This window comes from Podospora pseudoanserina, chromosome 2 (genome assembly GCF_035222485.1).
Source record: "Podospora pseudoanserina strain CBS 124.78 chromosome 2, whole genome shotgun sequence".
Lineage (NCBI taxonomy): Eukaryota > Fungi > Ascomycota > Sordariomycetes > Sordariales > Podosporaceae > Podospora > Podospora pseudoanserina.
In genome coordinates, this window is record NC_085921.1 from 4,553,742 (window position 1) to 4,575,759 (window position 22,018).

The window sequence follows — 22,018 nt, forward strand, 5'->3', positions numbered from 1 at the left end:
TTTCACAAGCATATTTTTGGCAACTGTGGCCTTTTTGTGTGAAATTACCACGGTTTCAAGAAGAAGAAAAAATACGAAGTTGACACGGTGGTTGATGATTTTTGAGCGAGGCGCAGCTGAGGTTGGTGAAGAAGCTGTGGTGCTATAAAAGCTCGGTGTGTGGCCTGCCCTCTGCAATTTCAGGGGGGGAGCATTTCCGAGTCCACTTTTTGTGACGACACTTTGTCACTTTGTCACTAATAGCACAACACACACTCCCTTTTTTTTGGCTTGACGGTTCTTTGCACCTTGACAATTTACGCTCGGTTTTTTGGGGGGGGTTTTTTTTGTTTTTTGTTTTTTTAACCAAAGACAAATTCTGGTTCAAATGGCTTCTAAGGCGAGCTCGAATTTGCCGTCGCCTCCTGGGGAGACTGCCAATGGCGGCAACAGGAGGTTGGGGATCACTGTGTTTTCGGGAGGTATGTTCAATTGTGGTTTTGAGTATTATGAAGAAAGGTCTTTGAGATTATGGTATCTTGTCAATGCCATCTCAGAGAGTAGCTGCCCCATAAGACTCGCTGTTTCCAAGGGGCGCGATGTATACATCTTACACATTTAGCTTGAGGTTCACTTACACATTCCCTAAAAAGCATTGCATAGACAGTTATACATATCAATCACCACTTACCACTGAGTTCGCACAACACTCGACCATCACTTACGACACCTACCTTGTACTATACTAACCCACCTCTCAGGCACAGCAGCCAACAATCTAGTCGACCTCTTCAACAGAATCGCCCGCCCATCATCCTCTTCCGGCACCCAGACCCCCACCTCCTCATCCGCCAGTAAGACTGGCTCCTCTGACGAAGTCAGCCGACAACGCCAGCTAAACTACATCATCCCCATCTCCGACAACGGCGGCTCATCCTCCGAACTCATCCGTTTTGTGGGAGGCCCCTCCGTAGGCGACATCCGCTCCCGCCTCGTCCGTCTCATCCCCACCACCCCCTCAAACCTCACCTCCTCCTCCAAAGAAACCTCCTCCCTCCGCAACCTGTTTGAACACCGCCTCTCGCCCGACCCCATCGCCGCGCGGGGTCAATGGGCCGATATCGTCGAGAGCCGCTCCCTACTATGGGCTTACATCCCCAACGAGAAAAAGGAGCTCATCCGTTCCGTGTTGAATATCCTGAATGCAGAAATCGTCAAGCGGGCAAGACCGCCGAATGTGTTCAACTTTGCCGGGGCGTCGGTGGGGAACATGTTCCTCACGGGAGCGAGGCTCTTGACGGGGAGTTTTGAGGCGGGGATTTACCTGCTGAGGATGATATGTGAGATTGGGGGGTGGGTGAGGGTGCTGCCGGCGGTGAACTCGAATCATACGCATCATATCAGTGCTGGGTGGGTTAACGGGGAGATGGGGGAGAGGGGGGTGTTGACCGGGCAGGTGGCTATTAGTCACCCTAGTGAGCCGACTAGCATTCCTGATGAGGGGTTGCCGCCGCATCATATGGGAGGAGGGGGGGGGATGGGGAGGTTGTTGGAGGTTGATGATGATGAGGGGAATATGCCGGGCAGTTTGCCTGTTTTGCGGAGGCAGAATTTGAAGTTTAGCAAAGAAGAGGAGGAGGATTTACCGGGGGGACAGGGGACGAGGATCGAGAGGGTTTGGTATATCAATTTGTATGGGCATGAGATTATGCCAAAGGCTAACCCGGAGGTGGTGAGGGAGCTGAGGGAGGGGACCGAGGTGGTGGTGTATAGTGTGGGGAGTTTGTACACGAGCATTGTGCCGAGTTTGATATTGAGGGAGGTGGGGGAGGCGATTGAGAAGGTTGGGGGGATTAGGAAGAAGGTGTTGATTTTGAATAGCAAGTTGGACAGGGAGACGAGGGGGATGGATGCGAGTGGGTTTATCAAGGCGATTTGGAGGGCTTGTGTGGAGAGTCGGAGGCCGGAGGATGTGGAATTGTTGGAGTGGAGGAGGGTGGTGACGCATTTGGTGTTTATTGATCCGGAGATGGTGGAGGAGAGGGAGATGAGGAAGCATATGCCACAGGTTGATGTGGAATTTCTGGAAAAGCTGGGGATTCACTGTGCTCCGGTTCAGGGGAGGGCAGTGGGAGAGGGTAAGGCGAGGATGATGAGGTATGATGAGGAGGAGTTGAGAGAGACGTTGGAGAGGATTCTCGATATGTGAGCTGTGAAAGAGGCCTCGCAATGGGCAAGTATTTTCTCAAGCGGTTATCTCTTTTGGAGGCACAACAGCCTGTAACGTGTACAGCGGTGTTTCTTCATGGAATAGATTAGAGCGTTGATGTTGTACAAAGGTGGTCTGAGATACATATATACATATAAATTACACAAACTACTCTGGCCAGGTCGTGTTGGTCTCGGAAAGTTACCTGACTATGATCGCGGGAGATGTGCATGCAGAAACGCCCAGGCTTGCCCTCCGCCTTGCTTTTACGTGGTGGGGGAAGGCCTCGTGGCATACCGCCAGGCCTTGACCGAGTCGGCATCAAATCAAATCCAGATGACTAAAACGCCTGAGAGGGGCAACACAGCATCTGCGCCTCTGGCTAGCTGTTCATGTTGCGGCAACCCAAATAAAACACGAATAAATAACAGGATCTGGAATTTCAGGACACCGAGATCGGAACATTCTTCCTGAATGATGTTCACTCGGTGGGAAATCAGTTTCGGCTGGTATATATCAGCCTCCTGTTTCTACCTCCAACAGCACTTGAGAATGGGAAATGGAAATCTTTTCACAAACAAAACAGCTCGGTCTACGAGAGGAGATACGAATAGCCAGACCGTCCGGGGGATGCCCCACCGTCTGAAAGCGAGTTTCGGGTCAGATGATTGGTAACGGGAGCACAAGGCAGCTTGACTTGATATATACGACTCTGATGAGCTGTACACCGTCCTGCGCGGACCATGGGGCCTGTACCACTTACAGCCTGATCTCTTCATGCAGCCAGCATCCAGCCCGGTCTGGAATGCTTGAAACGTATGCGAGAAGTTAAGGGCGTGACAGAGGGGATCGGCCTCTCAGAGTAGGGATGCGAATTGGAGAAGGCATGGAAAAGGCAAGACGTCGTCGGCCCTTTAAAACAGGTCGACGTAATCCTTGCCGCCGCTCACCATCAGGTGGCCCCTTGCAAGACTTGCTCGAGCTGTCAGTGGCCAATAGAGGCTCGTGATCAGATGCAAAGTGCATTTCCAGTGCATCTCCAAAAAAGGTGCGTGGTAGGCTCCGAGTCGATCTGACGGGATGGGAAAGTGGGGAGCTTGACGTGCTGCATGGGACTGGGGCGTTTTTCCGCTTGGCTGGGGCGGGTCCTGATTTGCCCCACCTAGGCCGCCCAGCACAGCAACCAACGCAACTCCACGTGAGGGGTCAGCTCCCACGGTGCCGCCCAGATAGGCTTTCGAGGTTCCATTTTCCTTATCGCGCTCTAACAATGCTGCGGTATCGCGGGGATAACTCCCATGGGCCCATTCTGACCCCCATTTGACATGGACCGGACCGTGTTTGCCTGCTTTCCGAGTGCGTCAACAAAGTGTCGTCCTGTCCCCACAGAACTGCATGAGATATAAGAGCCATCATCCCGACACTCGCGCCCCGTCATCGTCGTCATCACCGCCATCCGCCAGCCAGCAGCCTCCACCCCTCAATCATCAACCAGCACATTCGACAGCCTTCTCAGATAGCTGACATATCGAAGTGGAATTATTCAATCTAATCCAAGGCAAGTGGTAACAGCCTTGAGTGGCTCCCATACCCGCGCCCAGATCACTCCACAAAGAGCCAACAGCCTGTCCCAGACAAAGAAGGGTGACGACAAGACGGCCACCTGACAAACAATTGGTTTGACCGGACTACCATTGTGGGTTTGGTCTGCGCAGAACATAGGCAGCCCCAAAGGACGAGTCCCAGAGCCGTCAGATCACTCTGCTGTAAATACCGGCATGTTGTTAGCGGGCACGGTCTCTTGATGCACCCCAGTGTTTGGGCCAACCTTATCCATAAATAACACAGGAGAAGTATCGCTGACCGCCTCCTGTTAGTCGTCCCGAAGGTCTCGCCCATTTGACCGCCCAAGCGCCAGCTGTTCGCCTCTTTACGACGGCCGTTTGCCTCCTGGAATTACGAGGCGCCCCATCTGCCTAGATAGCTAGCCTACCAACCACCAGGTACTTCATACCTACCTTTGTTGGGCAACACCACCCCCTCCGTCCAATCCCCCCCAGCTTTCACTTGACTTCCTTACCTTACTGCCTGAGGCCCGTCTGTCTGTGGTCATTGCGTCGCTCCCCTCCAAAGCTTCCGACCGACCATCCCATTTTGTCCCCATCTCCCCCCCTTCCTTCCTTCCTTCCATCCATCCTCGCAAGGGCATCCAGCTCTTTCAATCACCGGCCTCGACTTTCAACACTCAGTCCCCGCCGCTTACAATTGTACACCACAGCATACAAGTAATCCCCGATCTTCCGGACCGATACCTCCCAGTTGGACATCCAGTCCTGCCTCCCCAGACTTTGTCCGCTACAATCGGATCATAAAGGGAGGGCAATCATTACGACACCTGTCTTGCTCACGAGCAGCATTTTAGGTCGTGAGTCGCTCCCGCTCTTTGGCTTTTGACACATGCAACCAATACCCCCGCCTCACGTCCAGTCAGCATGTGGTCTGTGCCGCTGGGACAGCCTCTCCGCTCTTTCTCTCACCTGCCCATCATCTCGACCATCAACACCGCCATCCACAACATTGCTGTTTCTTCAAAAGCATCAGTTTTCATCGCTTGCTAACTGATATCTGCCCCCAGGCAATCATGTCCGCCGCCACTATGGCCCCTAACACGGCGGCAGCTCCTCAGGTCACGCCAGCTACTCTTGTCACCCTCAAAGTCAGCTATCATGGCTCAACCCGCCGATTCAAGCTCCCTCTGCGGGAAATGGTTCCTGCGTTTCTGGAAAACAGGGTGAGTTTGGCCGTCGCTCGACTTGACAACGATGATACTGATGGTTTTGGATAGATCCGAGGAGTTCTGAACATTCGCCCCGATGCCGATGTTGTGTTTGAGAGATACTCCGACTCTGCCACCTCTTACGTAGTGCTCGACAAGGCCAACACCTCAGTATACAAGCAGCTCTACCGTGCTGCTAAAGCTAAGCAGAAGCTCAGGCTTCGTGTGACAGTGAAGGAGACGCCAGCACAAGCATCCCTCGATTCGCTCATTCAAGCTGCCGAGCCCGCTGAAACCCCCGTGGAGAAGGTTACCGAAGAGCCTGTCGAAAAGCCAACTCTGCCGATTCCGAAAGAGTTGATTGAGGCCAGAATTGCCGAAGCCAAGGCTGCCGTGGCCGTCAGGGAAGGACCTAAGCCTGCTTCGGTGGCCGATGAGGTTGAGGAAGAAGCAGTCTCGAGCCCTGCCGAAAATTCCGAGGAGATCGAGCAACCTACACCCGTCGAGCCAGTCCAACCTCTGAAGATCCCAGACGCCGTCCTCGCTGATTACGAAATGGCCATTTTGAAGTTGGAGCAACAGAGTCAGGCACGTTTCGCTGCCGAGATGAACCTCGTGCCCCCTGCTATCAGGTCAAACTATGCTGTCTGCTGTAACAGCTGCGACAAGAATGTTCCTGACATGCATTATCACTGCTCAAAGTGCGACGGCGGCGATTTCGATCTCTGCCCGGGGTGTGTGGATCAAGGTGTCGCTTGCTATGGCGCTGACCACTGGTTGATCAAGCGGTTCATCAAGAACGGCGTTATCATCAGCAGCACCACCGAGACGCTGCCTCCCAAGCAGGTCAAGCAAGCAGCTCCTCCCTCCCCTCCATTTCCCCCAAGCCCTGCGGCCGAGAAGCCATCCACCCCCTCAGCTTCAGAGCGCATCATTCCCATTTTCAACGGCCTCGCCTACTCCAGCATGCGCACTTGCAACTGCTGCGTCCGGGAGCTCCCCGAGGTGGACTTTGTCCACTGCTCGACCTGCGAGGATTATGACCTTTGCCGAAGTTGTTTCGCCAAGAACACCCATGGTCACCACCCCAAGCACACCTTCGTTGCCGCTGTTGAGGGCACACGCTTGGAGCCTGATGTGGCTCGCCGTCTTGGTGCTGGCCGTGGCCAAAAGCACAATGCCATTTGCGACGGTTGCGATACTAACATTCGCGGCATCCGTCACAAGTGCCTGAACTGTCCTGACTGGGATTATTGCAGCGAGTGTATGGCGAACGCCTCTTTTATTCACCCCGGTCATCGGTTCGTGCCCATCTACGAGCCACTCGAGTACGCCGGTATTTCCGACTTGTTCGCCCGCCCTACTCACCAGGGTATCTGCTGCGACGGCCCCCTCTGCTCAGTTAACCGCAACAATTACACCTACATCACGGGAGACCGTTACAAGTGCGCTGTTTGCAATGATACCGACTTTTGCGAGGCTTGCGAAGCCAGCCCTGCCAACACCCACAACAAAACTCATCCTCTCATCAAGTTCAAGACGCCCGTTAGACACGTCAGCGTCACCACCACAGGAGAAAATGAGAACGGCCGTGCCATCCCTACCATGGGAGATCGCCGTCCTCGTGTGACCACTTCTCGAGCCACCGAGACTGTCAACGCACCTGTGCTGTCGTCTTCCAACGTGCAGACTGTCATTGACGTGAAGCCCGTGGAGCACGATATCAACAAGGAGGTGGAGAAGAAGCCTGCTGAGAAGGTCGAGATCAAGACTGAAACGACCGAGGTGAGGCCTGTGGAGCAGGTTGCTCCTGCCGCTCCAGCTGAGCTCGTCGCCGTGTTCGTCAAGGACACCGTTGCTGATGGCACCGTCATGGAGCCCAACCACGTCTTTGAGCAGACCTGGATTCTTCGCAACGAAGGCAAGACAGCGTGGCCCGCTGGCTGCTCTGTCATGTTTGTTGGCGGCGACTATATGGGCCATGTTGACTCGACTCACCCGGCAGCTACCCAGGACCTCCGTGCGTCCAATGTCTCGACTGTCTGCTATTCCCCCATCCTTCCAGGAGAGGAATTCCCCTTCACCGTCTTGCTCAGAACTCCTCTGCGCACCGGTAGAATTGTTTCCAACTGGCGTTTGACCACTCCCGATGGTCTCAAGTTCGGCCATCGCCTATGGTGCGACGTCAAGGTCGAGCACCCCAAGTCGGTCGCTCCTGTTGTTTCCGAGCAAGTGAAGGAGGAGCGCGAGGTCGTCGCCAAGCCCGAGCCTGCGCTTGCACCCAAGGAAGAGGTTCAGCTTCACCAGAGCCAGATGATCTTCCCCAAGCTTGAGAAGGAATCGCCCGTCTCCAGCTTGCACGAGGATGACAAGTCTGAGTCGGCGGTTACGTACGAGCAGTACGAAGACTGCGAGGATGATGACTGGGATGCTGCCGAGTCGGAGGAGGGATTCATGACCGACGAAGAATACGACATCCTCGATGCTTCCGACGAGGAATACTCCGAGGCTCATTCTCGCAAATAAGTATTCAGCAACAGTATCTCGATGGATCATGACATGAACTCCTGTCGCCCGGCTGGACCCGCGAACACCACCCCGTGGTTTCTTAGGTAAACATGGTGGGATGTACACGAAATACTGTATATCACGGGACAATGTGCGAACGCTGGTACACGGTGAGCAGCTAGGCACATGCCACTAGGCGTTGTATGGTGGAATAAGTTGGCCGGTCTATTTTGGGTTGATTTTGGTTTGCGGTTGGTTGGATGGCTATTCATTCTTTGCTGAGGAACTCAAAACAACCTTGATTAGGATTGCGGCTCGGTCAGGAGCACCAAAACAAACCAGGCGGTCAACTCTTCTGGTTCGCACTGGCAGTTTTGAGGTGATCTTTTCCACCATTTTGCAAAGTGCGTGGGGCGAAACAGAATCTAGGAGCCCAACACGGGCAAAAAGGGGTGATATCATCATTCAGGGCTTGTCTGCCTTGTTTTTTCCTTGTCTTTTTTCTACTTTTACATTTACTTTTACCGAAGATAACGTGGTTATGGGTTGAAATTAAGTCTCCTCTTTATTTTGCTTTGTCAAGTGCAACTTTTCGGGTCAGGCAGCTCAATTTCAGATTGTTATTCTCAGTTTTCACGATAAGTCACTCCGCGGTTAGGGAAAGGTTAGCGAATAGGAACAAATGAACCAATCATGACGAAGTCTTCGTCCGCTTCTTGTGTTGACTGTGGTTTTGAACACACACATGGGTATACTATCTATTAGATATGAAAATCTTCCAATCCCAACCTGATTATTACATTCCTAGAAGGAAAGGTTGCATTCTACTCGAAAGTGGTCTTCTTGCCCGCCGGCGCAACAACCGCACCAGTAAGCCTAGCCACGTTGATATCCTGGTGGAACTTGGCCCCCTTGGCCTCCATCCTCCTCTCCTTCATCGGCACCCACACCTTCTTCTCCTTGACCTCTGCAACACCTTCACCACCAGCACCATTCTGCTCCCTCCTTTGGGCAGCGCCCTTCCCTCTGAACCTCTTTTGGTATCTCGTCTGGTCGTCCTCCGCCAGCTCAATCTTGAGCGTCCTGCCCAACAGCTGATTAACCCACCATTTCCTCGTCTTGACTCTGGGTTCCTCTTTTGGCACAGCCTTCTTTTTTGGCTTCTCCTCTTTCTCCTCATCATTGCCATCCTTTTCCTCCGCTTGCTTCTCCGTGCCGTCGTCGGCCTTGTCCTCCTCCTTCTCATCCACATCCATAAAATCCTCCACCGTGTCGATCGTCTCCTTGACCTTGACAAACCCCTTTACCGCCCACTGCGCCGCGTCCGCAGTCTCAAAATTCACCCACCCGTATCCCTTGCACTTGCCCGTATCCTCAAACGTAGCCACCTTCACCCATCTGATCGGCCCACACTTGTGGAAGTGTTCCCTCAGATCATCCTCCGTTACCTGGAAGGATAGATTCCCCACAAAGACCTTGGTTGATGTGCTCGCTGGAGTGGCGGTGGTAGCAGCGGTAGATGACTTAGCCCCATTCGTGAGGTCAACAGGCGCGGGCTCTTCCTTCTTTTCTGGACGGCCCTCGAAAGATTTGGCGTCTTTGATGAGGACTTTGCGGCGGTACCATTCCGTTTCTGAGAGGGCAATGGCCGCGACGTTGGCTTCAAAGGTGGCGAAATCGACGTAGGCAAAGCCGCGGTTTTCGGTGGGGTTTTTCGGACCGGCACCGGGGGCCGAGGTGGGTTTGGCGGTGGGGAGATGGACGCGGGTGATGTCGTCCAAAGTGATGGTGCCGCCCGAGTTGTCGACGAACCACTGTTTGAGTTCTGGCTTTGTGACTGTGAAGCGGAGGTTGCCGATCCAGATGCCGTAGGGGGAGCGTTCTTTCTTTTCCTTTTTGGTCTTATCGGTCTTGGGGGTGTCGGAGTCAGAGTTGGAGCCCTCGTCGTCAGATTTGGGCTTTGCCGGAAGGGATTTGCCCTTTTTGAGAAGACGTTTGGCCTTTTTGGAGGGGGGTTCGGGGAGGTTGACGTCGACTTCGATTTCGGTGAGGTCGGTCTTACGCTTTTTGGAGGTCTTGTCTTTCTTGACCTCGGGAGAGGAGGGTGGAGAGGATGAATCGGATGCCATTGTTATTGTGGTGGCAGTGGGAGAAAATGGGTTGTCTGGGATGGTCGAGGTTAGGACCGGTGATGTTCTCCAGTGCGCAAGCAGGCAAGATGGGAATTTTTGGGCAGTGTTGGAAATTTTACTTGAGCGATAAGCGATAAGGAAACAAGCATCCATCGATTGCGGGGGGCTCGGCAGGTAGCCGCACTTCCACCGACTGCTCCACACCCCGCTAGATCGCAGTTCAGCTTCAATGACGGCACCGGCCAGGTACACACAGACGACGGTCGCTGAGCTAATTTGTCTCGTGTAACCAGTCGGTTTGGTTGTACGGTAAGCCCTCGAGGAAGCTACAGTATATCACTCGTATAGAATAGAGCACTAGGGGTTATAGAATCACGAGTTTGACACAGCAACACAACAAGACTGGATCTTAATACATGCACATTTGCGCCGATGGAGTACACGACCAATGGATAACCCTCAAACACCGAGGTTGTCCCGCGGCCACACGCATTGTCAGGTAATAAACATGTCGGGTAGGTACCTGAGGTATGCGATAAAATAGGGATATGGTATTCGTCATCAGGCGGTCATGGGGGAGGGTGTTTTGCGCCGCTCCCAAACATGCACCTCCTGAAGCTTCCGAAGAATGTAAGGGGCGGTTGCCAATCTTCTTCTTATGGCCTTCATGTAGAGCCCATGGATCTTGGATCTGGAAACTGGTCTCGTGGGACTGAAGTCAGTTCTTCCAGCCGTCTGTGACGGGCAACAAGCAAGCTAGATCCAAAGCTGGTGGATCCATTGGTACCCGATCCGTTGCTAAGGTAAAGATCCCATTAAAACTCACGTGCTATTAATGGGGGTAGCTTGGCAGAGAACAAATGCAACAACAACAGGAACCCTTTCATGTTAGACCGCTTTTGTACCTCTGGCTAAAGAAAGACGCAGATGCAACAAGCACTGCGTGCGCTGTTCCCTGAAAGACTGCATATGTGTGGAAGGCAGGAGACTGCCTCTTTGGGCTAGCACAGGCCCATCGCCAGCAAACCAGCAGCGGGCAAATTCCTCGTCGGCTCTCCACTCCGGCGCAGCCCTTGCTCCCCTAAACTTCCTTTGACCACCTCACACTTCACTTCCTGACTGGTCCAACCCAAGCCTGTGAGCCGGGGTCGCCTGGATGCTCTCTGGTCACTCTCCGCCGCACCTCCCTCAATTTTCCCATCCCACTCCACACAGACCGCCGCCTCTCATCTTCCTCCAATTCACCATCTGACATCTGGCAATCGGCGAGTCGTCCGCTCTGCTGCGCTGTCGACCAAACCCAACCAGACAAACCCTCGCAATCCACAAACCCGACGTCGCTAAGCTGCAGAGGGACCTGCTTTGCTGCACCCGCAACCGCACAATGAACGCTGTGTTGTCACCGCAACCACCGATTTTCCCTCATCAGCACGAAACCACCCGGATCTCGCCCTCTCGATCCAGTACGTTTGAGTCCTCCCCTCCCTGCTTTGAGCCCGCCGTCCAGGATGATGCACACACGCCAGCGGATCTTCCGCAGCCCAGCAACTGGTCTCCAGGTCCAATTTACTGACCCTTTCTCAGTGTCACCATATAACAACATGGCATCCAGAAAGAGGAAGGCCGACGACGATAACGACGACATGTCGGTCTCGCCCCTGAGCTCGCCAGCCCTTCCATCCAGACCGATTGTCAGGCCGTCAAAAAAGATCCGACAAGCCAACGACGACGTAGCTGCCCGCCCGCTGTCACTGCCCCGTCTTCTCGAAACTCTCACCAACGACCAGCTCCGAACAGTCCTCCAAACCATCTGCGAACGACACCCCGATATTGGGCACGAGGTGGTCACTAGCGCGCCACGACCGACCGTCGCCTGTGCGCTCGATATCTTGGCCGGGTACCAGGAGAAGCTACACGATGCAACTCCACTTGGCCATACAAACTCCGACTATGCCTATTTCCGAGTGAAGCAACAGCTGGGCGCCCTCCTCGATGCCATTTCCGATTTCACGTCACAATTCCTCCCGCCGTTGGAGCAGCAGACAAACATATCATTGCAGTTTTTGGACGGTGTCACCAAAATCATTCACGAACTCCCCGACTGGGAAAACCAATCACATCGCCACCACAAGGATGCTGCGTACGATGAGATTTCGGCGGCATGGGCACTTGTCATCACGGAAGCTTCAAAAAGGGGCGGAGGTTTTATCGTTCATACCGGAGGCTGGGACCAGAGGCTAGTAAAGCACAATCAACAGTCAGGAGGCAAAATGGGACAGGCCATCAACGCCTTGGCGGTGGAAGTCGGATGGCAAGGACAGAACCCGATTACCGACACACCGGCTCCGTCAGGGAGGGACCCTAATTCGATCTTGAACCAGCTTATTAACGGTGCATACGGTTCACCCGTCCGTGTTGGACCTTGGTAAATAGCAACAATCTAGGTTGCTACTTCACCGGTCCTTACATTTAAAGAAGGGGCGTAAATCTTTGTGACGAAATGCCTTTGCGACAATTTTCTTTACTAGCTATTTCCACTCTCGGGAAACGAAGGATTCAGGGGCGACAAGGGCATAGACTTTGGGGTGCTGGTCATGGGGCGAGGGGTTCTGGCTTTTTTATTATTTTTCTTTTTCTTTTGTTTGTTTACGCACACACACTCGGCGTTTTGCTGTTATACTCCTTTATTATCGATATCCAGACAACAAGATTTTTCCTTTTCCTTACTCATCACCATGTACAGGGCAGGACGCAAGCAGCACCGATAAGGGTTTATTCATAGCTTTGAGCCATGGGAAACCTGCTTGCTGAGTTCTTTTCTTTTGTATTTAAGTATCCTTCTTATGTCTTTCGGTGTCTTTGGCTTGGAGTTATTGTTTGAGGGGAGGGTATGTACCGTGGCGTGGGTACAATGGGTGGATGGGAAGCAGCTCAGAAACTTTGTACGAAAACTGATGTTGCTTTGTTGTCTTTGCAGCCCCTTGCTTCTGGTGATTGTGGGCTGTGGTGTATGCAGAAGTACTTTTCTCCAGGCTGCTTCAATTTCATGGCGGTGGATCTGTTGATGTGGATTTGTTTTACCTTCAATGTCTGGTTTGGTCTCTCTCTGTGTGGGACTGGTCATGGTGGACATGAGTGGTGGTCGGCATGCTGACCGACCAAGAAGGGATGGTCTGGAGTCTTGCTTTACATATATATATCTAAATAGAACATATCTGTTTAGTTTCGTTTAGTGAGTTGTGGTGATCAATATAGTGATTCCTTATGGGGATATGACGGTTCAGACGGTTGGTTTGGGGAGTTTGAAACACGACTCCTGATATACGGATGGAGAGAGAAACAGAGGATGGAAAATAACTCAAAACTTGGCTGGCTGTGTGTTTCAGTTGTTGGGGTATTAGGGGGATCAACGGATAGAAGGTTACTGGCTATGCTATGGAGGGTCTTTACCCGGGTCAGAGCTTGTGGGTGTTGAAACAAGATGTAAACCATCATGTTGTCAATAGAAAGTCACCAACTGCTTTGGTTGAAAGTGTCAAATAGGTTCTGAAAGATAGTAAGCCGCCCCATCCCAACTAATTTCTGTGGCTTATCTTCCCATTGCTTGCAGTGAACAAGGTCAGAGATATCAGTACCTCGGGGGTTGTTCATTGAGGGGCACCAGCCAGGCAGTGGTGAGCCCCACGTGACAGCCTGTAGACTACGCGAATGCTCCACAAGGCTGCCTGGACCCACCCTCATCATTCCCCACGAGAACACAGTGCAAGCACGCGTCTGTTGCCTGCGCGCCGCCTGGAAGACGCCAAAAGGTTCCGCCAATTCCCACCACCGCCGAGCACACAAATTGGTCCTTCTCAGGAACAAACTCCTTCTTCGCATCGAACTTCCCAATTCCAGTTCATGCGATAGGAGGTTTCCTCGACTCAGCCAAAATGCCTGCGTATGTTGTTATTCTTGATCCGCATAACGCGTCTGAATGACCTGCACCTTGACGGCCAAGATTGACTAACAACTTGTACTCTCAGTCCCGGCGACCAGCACACGAGCATTGTCAACCCTTTCGAGGACCAGAAGCCCGTGATCAATGAGTTTACAGCTCAGCAAATAGCTACTCTCCAAAGCCGGCTCGACAAGCAACTGGGTCCCGAGTACCTCTCCGTCCGCGCAGGCCCCGGCGGTTCAAAGCTCCACTACATCACCGCCGAAAAGGTCATTTCCCTCGCCAACGAAATCTTTGGCTTCAATGGGTGGTCGTCCAGCATTCAGAACTTTCAGATCGACTTTGTCGACGAGGATCCCAAGACCTTGAAAGTAAGCCTCGGGCTTTCGGTCATTGTACGAGTGACGCTCCGCGATGGGACCTACCATGAGGACTTGGGATATGGGCACATCGAGAACTGCAGAGGAAAGGCGGCTGCGTTTGAGAAGGCAAAGAAGGAGGGGACGACTGATGCGCTCAAGCGGGCGTTGAGGCACTTTGGCAATGTGTTGGGGAACTGCATCTACGACAAGGAGTACCTGAAGAAAATCGGGAGTATAAGGGCGGCCCCGACAAAACTCAACCAAGACAACTTACATAGACACCCGGACTTTGTGAAGTCGACGACTGGGCCGGTTGCCGCACAAGCTGCTGCTCCTCCACAACCTCAGCCTGCCGCACCGGCGCCGGCACCCGCAGCAGCCCCAGCTCCCGCTCCGGCCGCCGCACCGGTGATTCCATCTTGTTAGTAGCTATCCCATCTCGAAAGCTACTGTTGATCTGTGCTGACATGAACTAGCGGTTTCCGCCGAGTCGTTTGAGGATTTTCTTGGTGAGCTCGATGAGGCCGACTTTATGATTAGTGAAGAGGGTCACCCAGACGAGGTTCTTATCACCAACTCAGCATCCGATACAAGTACTGTTAGTGTCAGCGATAAGTCAGTAAGTAATGGCAGCACCGGGAATCAGATGCAACCTCCAACAGCGAGGCCCCTTGCGAGAACTGGATCTGCTGGCACCAGTCAGTTCTCTCGGCCTCAACAGCAACCGCAGACCCCTAATCCGATGTCACGGACAAACGCCTTCGTTGGAGCGGGTACCCAGATGAACAGCAACAACAATAATGGTCCACGGCCATCGACAGGGCAGTTCACCTCCGGGAACCAGTTCAACCAGAACCGGCCTTCCATCCAACAGAACAACAACTACAACCAACCACCTCGACCTCCTGTGGCCCAAAATGGTGCTTCCCAGACCAACGGTCAGAACAACAACACTGCCAACGGCAGTAACAACAACTACAACAACAACAACAACAACAACAACAACAACAGCAACAACAACAACAGCAACAACAACAACAGCAACAACAACAACAGCAACAACAACAACAGCAACAACAACAACAGCAACAACAACAACAACGCCGCTCCAGCTGTGGCCCCAGCGGAGGTTGGTTTCTTCTCGGCTCGGGCAGTGAAAGACATACCGGAAGACGCCCTCGTCGCTGGCCAGGTTACTCCCTTCAAGGCAGGAATGGGCTTCAACCCCCGTGCCGAAAGCCCTTCGATTCGCAAGACCCCCGGCATCGACCACAGCACATCCAAGCCCCTGTCAAGAAGCGGGCAGCATGTTCCCCCAACCAAGACGACCGAAACCAAACCAGCTAGCGGCCCTGTACCACGACCAGGAGGCACGGGTGTTGTCCCATATCAACGTCCCAGCATCGCCGGAGTAACGAACCCTCAGTTAGACTCTACAAGACGGATCGGGGTACCTGGTTCAGGACCGGGTAGCCCGCTAGCGAACAGGAACCAGTACCGGCCGCCTACGATCAAGAGACCTGCCCCTGATGCCGGGAATGGGAATGGGCAACAGCAAAATGGCACGAGGGAGCCGTTGGCGGATGGGAATAAGAACGCGCCGATTGGGCAGCAGGCGAATGGGGGGTTTCCGGGGCCAGAGGCCAAGAGGCCGAGGGTTGCTTAGTTTTTGTTATTTTTTCATGATTTGAGACGAACCGGGGTTGGTCATCGGTTAGAGTGGGGAGCCGGGTTTGCTGTTTCTATTGCTTGTATCGTTGCTTTATACTTGCGGTGTCTTTCCTGGGAGGTATAAAACGCATCGTCATGGATGGGATGGGATTGGGTGTCATGAGCGGGCGTTTGGGACATGGGAGGGTCGGTTCTGCACGTGTTATGAGGCACAAATAGGAAGGGAGTAGTTACACATGAAAGGGTTGACACCACTCGGTGAGGAAATTTGTCAATTCAACGGTTACTACCTCTCAGTTCTTTAATTCAGATACCTATGGACATGGTCAAGTAAAGCCCAACACTTCGCAACGGGATCAAGTATATTGTAGCAGCCAACCTTCCAGACCCGTCCCCTTTTCCTTTCTTCCCCATAGCCCAAAAGATTGCTCTTCTCCCCAACTTCTCTTTCATAACAAACACACACGTAGAAAGAGACACATCGCCATCTTTTTTTTTGCTCGCTTGCTCGCAGTTTGCAAGGGTATAATCGCAATGATAAAATGAAAAACCAGATTTCAACAGACAGCAAATAATCCAATCATGTGCCATGTGGCTCTCCCAACTTCAAAAAACATACACATCTACACACAAAAACTCGAGAAAAGTCCCATCCGGTTTCCATCCCTTCCAACCCATTCGCAACACAAGATAAACAGATATGGTATCCCCAAACACAATCCCAACAAAAAAAAACATCCATAATCAAAACATCACATCAACGACACCAAGACAGAAGCCCGTCCTGTCTCCTCTTCCATCCCCTCGTCTTTATTATATTTGTTTTTAACAGCTCAAGGAGTATCCGTATCCTGTGAGTTCATCGTCCCAAAGGTATCTAATCTCCTGTCAGCTCCCATCCAACTTCTTCGTCCATCTGCAGTCATTACATACCTCTCTTCCTGCTCCTCTGCTGGCTCCCCTGCTGTCTCTCGTCATCCTCAAAATCACTCCCCAACGGGCTAGCGACACCCCCGCTCCGCCCAGTAGGCGTCATCGGTCTCGGCCCAGACGGCCGTCTGCCAACCTGCGTCTGCGCACCAGTCAAGTTCCTGTTCTCGGGCTTGGGGCTGCGCTGGCCCTCGCTGATGTAGCTGGCAGTAGGCACGCCATGCGTCATGGTGCCGTACCCGCTCTCAACGCTGTGGTGAGGGAGGGGGCTCCCCTTTTGGAGCTTGCTGACCCTCTTGTTCTGGATGGGGGTGCCACCGCGGACCAGGCCGCCACCGCCGGGGCTGTTGGGGATGACGTCGTTAAGGGGCTCCTTGGGGGGGCGAGGGGGACCGCCAGAGGTGGCAGTCATGTTCTGGGCAGCGGGGGACTGCGACCACATTTGTTGGTATTCCTGGGTGGCTGAACCGTAGCTGTCCCGGTTGGGGTTGCGAGGGAAGCGGTTGAGGCTCGTGGCGGAGCCAGCCCAGTCGGCCGACTTGGGGGACATGGGAGTGTCATAGCCCAGGGCTTGGGACTCGAGGGCGGCCTTGAAGCGCTCAGTCTGTCCCTGACGAGGCTGAGGGTGCTGAAGGTTGAGCGAGTCGCGATGAGCCTTGTACTTAGGGTCCTCGGGCGTCCCGGGTATCATGGTGATCCAATTGGCAGTAGGGGGCCCGCCCGGAATGGGCTGGTTGTAGAGATCCTCATCGTGGTAGTTCTGCTGCTGCTGTTGCTGGAACCCACCCTCGCTCAAGTCCTGTGCGGAGAAGCCACTGTGGAGCTTGTCGGTTTGGGGGGCTTGTCCGGACGCAAGCTGGTAGTTCTCAGAGTAGTGATCCAGGGACCCCGAGCGAGATGGTCCAGTGGGAAGGTTGAGTTCCTCAGTCTTGGTGGACTGCTTGCTGAGGCGAGACTCGGCCACGCCGCTGGACGCGGTGGTTTCAGACCAGCGCGAAATCTTGGGGATACGGAACCAACTGGACCGGGACTTCTTCTTGCCTTCCTCGGTCCGAGGCGTATTCTCGTTGCTCATGGAGGCTTGCGCCTGAGCTGGTGCCTGTGGCGGAGTAGCCATTGGCACAGACTCGGCACGCTGAATATTTGCTGGGGTCATGAGCATGTCATTGTTGTCGTAGTTGACGCTCTCATCCCCTCCACGAGCATCATACTCTTCCTCACTGTCCTCGGGAACGGTGCTAATTCTGTGTCCCGAAGTCATGCGGTCGTAGCCAGGCTTCACAGATGTTCCGCGAGATTGCAGCGAGAAGTGAGACTGTGATGGGTGGCTCGCTGTCGAAGTACCAGCGTGGCCCTCTGGCTCATAGCCGTGGTCCTGCTCATACTGGCCTTCTGGCTGGAGGTGGAAGGATGATCGGTCGTCCTGAATAGCTCGCTGTTGTCCAGGCACGGTTTGCGCCTTGAGAACGTCCACTTCGGTCAACAACTGGTTCAGCATATCCTCGATCCTGCCGAGGTCGTTGGTTCCCTTGGCTCCCAACCCCAACAGGGCACGGCGGAAGATGCTTCTCTTCTTGGCATTGATATCATCGCCATTAACCGAGCCACCCTGGATCGAGCGAGCCGCGGTGCTGCCGGGGTACGGTCGTGGGCCATTGATGGCGCGAGTGACGCTCTTGTCAGTGTTCTCCTTGACTTCGGTGATGATGACGTCTTCGGTATCTGCCAACAGCTTCTTGAGATCCTCAAAGTTGTTGCGCATCTCGGTAGCAGAGCGGACAAGGGTGACCAGAATCTCGGTATCCCTTGCGCTGCGCTGCGCGTCCCTAACCATCAAGTGCTGCATGAGAGCCATAATATCTCTTGATTCGATGTTGTCCATGCCCATCCCGGTGGCAGGATCGTACATTGGCGAAGCAATGCCCTGAGACATGCCGCTAAGGTGGCGTGGGTTGCCATGATTGTAGAATGGATCATCCAACGCCCCACCCGGTCCACGAGTGGCAAGCCCGAAATCAACACCCTTTCCTTTGTCCTGGACGTCAGGTGTCTTGTTGGGGCCTTGGGAAATATAGCCCTCGTCGACCTTGAGCCCGAGTGGGCTACGGGTGCCATAGTCATCGTAAGCAGCGTCGAATCCATTGTCTCCGAGCCCAGGGAGGTTGGCGATGGGGCTGGTTCCTTCATAAGGATTTGTGACCAGGGTGTCACGCTTGCGATCTTCGGAGGTGCGATACCATTCGTCGTGCTCTTGGCTAGCCTGTCGGCTGTGATTTTGGGCCATGGCCATGCCAGCAGCAGCACCGAGTGCAGCGGCGCCGGCAATAACAAGATTTCCTCCGTTGCCCTTTTGCTGCGCAGGCGAACCATCGAGGGGTTCGTAGTCGATGTCATCATCAGGTGGGTACTGAGCACGCTGCCGAGGCGTGGCTTCCTCAGGCCACTGGCCTTCCTCGTCACGGCCGCCATCATCGTCAAGGAGAGATGGGTTAGTCAGAAGATCATCCTCATACCCCCAATCTAGAATTTCTGGCATGAGTTCGTTTTGATTCGGTATATAGCTCGAAGCCATTGTTGGTTTCTCATGCTCGCTGCCAAGCTTCTCGGTGCTGAGTGATGGATCAATTCCAGGACGTGGTCCATTTTGTGTGCGCTCCTTGAAAGAGCGGTTGCGCTGGACACCAGCACCCTGCCATGCTTGCTCTTCCTGAGTCTCCTGCTGTCCCTTCCCGTTCTGCGCCCGGAGAGCAGCTGCAGCGGCATCCACCGCACGGCTGGCAATCGCAGCTTCTGATACTGTAGGGGACTGGCGGTAGGTAGTGTTCTGTGGAACCTTGCGCCCATACTCATCAAGCTCATATTGTACGAACTCGCGAGACCGCTGGCCTTCTGAAGCTTGGCTGACCACGGAGCGCTTGGTTGGGCTACCGAGCTGTCGGTCAATTTCCTCGTCAAGAGTCGCCATGGATTCACGGCCTTGGTAAAGCTTGTCCGAGTCCACCGTCAAAGCTGATCCTTCCAACATCGAGGCGTCGATGAGGGATGCGACATTGGACTCGATGCCGACAGGGTGCACAAAGGCTGGATTCAACGCAACAGCACGTACAGCCTGGCCCGAGGTTACGCGGTCGAGTTCGCTGCCGGCGGGGCTTGGTCCTTGGGTTTGGTCGACGTTGGAGCTCCTCACGCTTCGGTCGTCGTCGTCGTAGCCTGCAAAATTGCGATTCATTGCTCCTCCATCCTGGCGTGGAGACTTGTTGGCTGTGGAAATTTCCGAGTCGATAGTGCGGTGAGTAGCTCTCGAATCCCGGTTTGGCCCTACGTCGCTACCAGCTTCCGTATATCCCGAGACGCTGGGGATAGGGCTGAGGCCCCGACGTTCGGGTTGATAGGGGACGTATTTGAGGGGTGGAGGTACGTCTTGGGTGCTGTAATAATCGTATGGGTTGGGTGGATATTGTGGGGACGGCTCCTCGTCCTCGTCGTCGTACTCTTCATCTTGAAATTGCCGCGCATGGCGAGAAGGGACTTTCTTGCCATTGTCATCAAGAACATACTGGTCAGGATCACCAGTGCGTTGACGGGGTAACGCCTTGAGGTCTCCGTGCGAGAGGTTAGCGTGTTGGGCTCCCAGGGCTTGTAGAGTGTTGACAGGGGTCCTGGTGGGAGTCGGCGTCGACTCTGACGAAATCGGCCCTTGGGTCAAATCATGAACAGGGGTGAGCTCCTCGCTGGCCGAGTGGGGTCTGTCGGTATCGGCCGACAAAATGGATGCCCTTGTCACATCCGAGGCGTTGACATCACTCATCAGAGGCATCGGCGGGGCTGGAGGTGCAAGCAGGTCCGAGTCTTCATACTGGTCGAACGCTTGTTGTTCAGAACTGCGATTTCGTCTCTCGTCCCTTCGTCGTCTCCTTGACCGTTGCTTGTCTTCTGAAGGGGAACCAAACGCCTCGTGTGCAGCAACGGCGGCAGCGCCCAAAGCGGCCCCGGCAGCTGCAACTTTCAGGGGCTCAATGCTGCGAACTGGTGTGTTATCGAGGTCATGGGAGTCTTCTACTGATTCGTGGCTGAGAGCGCTGCTGTCGTCGAAGTCATTATTTCGTGCCTCTCGGTCTCGTCTCTCCTTGCTGGTCTTGAGGCTGTCGCGGGGTGTCAGCATCTTGTCGGTGCCATTGGACCGTCGTTTGTCGCTCGCATAATCATCCCTCGACGCTGATGTAGCGCTGGATGTCGTGGAATCGCGCCGGCTTCCTCGCCGGCTCTGTTCTCGCTTGAGGGCGTTGAGTTCTGGTAGAATGAGGCGGCGAATGGCATCCTCCACTGTCTCCAAAAGTTTCGGATTATTGATGGACGATGTCTTTGAGGCGCCAGATCTGATGGAGTGCTGGTCCACGGACCGATGACTGGGGGCAAGAGCCGATGAAACCATGCTGGAGTCGGCTACTGACACCATGGACTCTGGGTGTCCTTTACTTGACCTCCTACTTGACCGATCCGCATACTTGTCATCCTTGCTGACACTGCTCGTCCGGCTCTTGCTAGACTTGTGCTTACTGCGGTCCCTCTCCTTGTCTCGAGACCTAGTAACAACCACCCTTTCGCGGCCCCCTTCTCGTGTCCGGGACTTTTCAGAGGCGGCTGTGGCGCTCGCGGCGGCACCCAAGCCGACGGCAGCAGCTGCTACATAATCCGGGCTCTTGGAGTCGGATGCTCTGAATGAGGTGGTCCCACCAGATCCATCGAGGAAGCTGTCGGTTGGTATGGCCGAAATGTCACTCATGTTGCCGCCTGTGTAACTGGCCTTGCTACCATCAGCAGCCGGTATGAGAGGGCTCGCCGGGCGGCGGCGGCGAGCGCCTCGTTCAATTTCGATGTCAATGGGGTTTCGACTAACGTTGCTCTCCTCTGTGGCTGAAGCATATGAGCTGGCGTCTTCAAGATCGTTGCTGATGGCCGACAGCGTCTCGGCAGCAGAGCGGCGACCGCCGCTCGCTTTTCTCGATGATCTTGACTCGGTGATCCGAATGTGGTCTCCGTCGGAGCCCCTGCTGCTGCGACGTTTGCTGCTTGGTGTCAAGCGGACTCGAACACTGGGTTTGCGCGAGTCGGCCGACGTCGAGTTGCCGCTGGTGCTCTTCCCACCTTCGAAGTACTCGATCAGGAGAGATGTCTGCGATTTGCTTGCGCGATGCCCCGCTCGGATAGTTACGGGTGTACCATCATCTGGGATGGAATAAGAGGACTTTTCGTCTCCGGGGGCAGATACCTCGCTGCCAAGTTCGGTCCCCAGGTCAGTCCCGGTCGGCGCTGCAGTGTGGATGGTCGATTCGGTCTCTGTGGGCACTGGCAATGGCGGCGGCCGACTAGACTTCTTTGTGTCTGCACCCATGATGGCGTGTAATGTGTGTTTTGAGCCCAAAGGGGTGTTGGTGTGGTATTAGGTGTCAACAGTGACCCCTGTGTTGTTGCCCAATTATTACTCCCAGGTTGGAGAACCCCCTTACGTGT

General features: G+C 54.1%; 6 protein-coding genes across 6 annotated transcripts; 4 read left to right on the top strand and 2 right to left on the bottom strand.

Annotated features, from left to right (window-relative positions):
* The first annotated feature begins 127 nt into the window (after window positions 1–127).
* On the top strand, window positions 128–2,850 carry QC764_212410 (uncharacterized protein). Its single transcript, XM_062944947.1, has 2 exons — window positions 128–461; window positions 741–2,850. The coding sequence occupies exons 1-2, from the start codon at window positions 368–370 to the stop codon at window positions 2,186–2,188; spliced, it is 1,542 nt and encodes a 513-aa protein (XP_062803830.1). The 5' UTR covers window positions 128–367; the 3' UTR covers window positions 2,189–2,850.
* A 1,377-nt stretch (window positions 2,851–4,227) lies between these two features.
* On the top strand, window positions 4,228–9,257 carry QC764_212420 (uncharacterized protein). Its single transcript, XM_062944948.1, has 2 exons — window positions 4,228–4,979; window positions 5,034–9,257. The coding sequence occupies exons 1-2, from the start codon at window positions 4,830–4,832 to the stop codon at window positions 7,488–7,490; spliced, it is 2,607 nt and encodes an 868-aa protein (XP_062803831.1). The 5' UTR covers window positions 4,228–4,829; the 3' UTR covers window positions 7,491–9,257.
* NOP13 (Nucleolar protein 13) lies at window positions 8,297–9,960 on the bottom strand (the record flags this gene model as incomplete). Its single annotated transcript, XM_062944949.1, has 3 exons — window positions 9,724–9,960; window positions 8,816–9,636; window positions 8,297–8,620 (listed from the first exon to the last, which is right to left on the bottom strand). The coding sequence occupies exons 1-3, from the start codon at window positions 9,755–9,757 to the stop codon at window positions 8,297–8,299; spliced, it is 1,179 nt and encodes a 392-aa protein (XP_062803832.1). The 5' UTR covers window positions 9,758–9,960.
* A 293-nt stretch (window positions 9,961–10,253) lies between these two features.
* STS1 (Tethering factor for nuclear proteasome sts1) lies at window positions 10,254–13,124 on the top strand. Its single transcript, XM_062944950.1, has 3 exons — window positions 10,254–10,407; window positions 10,532–11,067; window positions 11,189–13,124. The coding sequence occupies exons 2-3, from the start codon at window positions 10,989–10,991 to the stop codon at window positions 12,031–12,033; spliced, it is 924 nt and encodes a 307-aa protein (XP_062803833.1). The 5' UTR covers window positions 10,254–10,407; window positions 10,532–10,988; the 3' UTR covers window positions 12,034–13,124.
* Window positions 13,125–13,536: 412 nt separating this feature from the next.
* RAD52 (DNA repair protein rad52) lies at window positions 13,537–15,572 on the top strand (the record flags this gene model as incomplete). The annotated part of the gene is made up of 4 exons (XM_062944951.1): window positions 13,537–13,544; window positions 13,630–14,327; window positions 14,383–14,525; window positions 14,553–15,572. 4 exons carry the CDS (start codon window positions 13,537–13,539, stop codon window positions 15,570–15,572), a joined length of 1,869 nt encoding a protein of 622 aa, XP_062803834.1.
* Window positions 15,573–15,834: 262 nt separating this feature from the next.
* QC764_212460 (uncharacterized protein) lies at window positions 15,835–21,899 on the bottom strand (the record flags this gene model as incomplete). The annotated part of the gene is made up of 2 exons (XM_062944952.1): window positions 15,835–16,454; window positions 16,511–21,899. The coding sequence occupies 2 exons, from the start codon at window positions 21,897–21,899 to the stop codon at window positions 16,411–16,413; spliced, it is 5,433 nt and encodes a 1,810-aa protein (XP_062803835.1). The 3' UTR covers window positions 15,835–16,410.
* Between the last annotated feature and the right edge of the window lie 119 nt (window positions 21,900–22,018).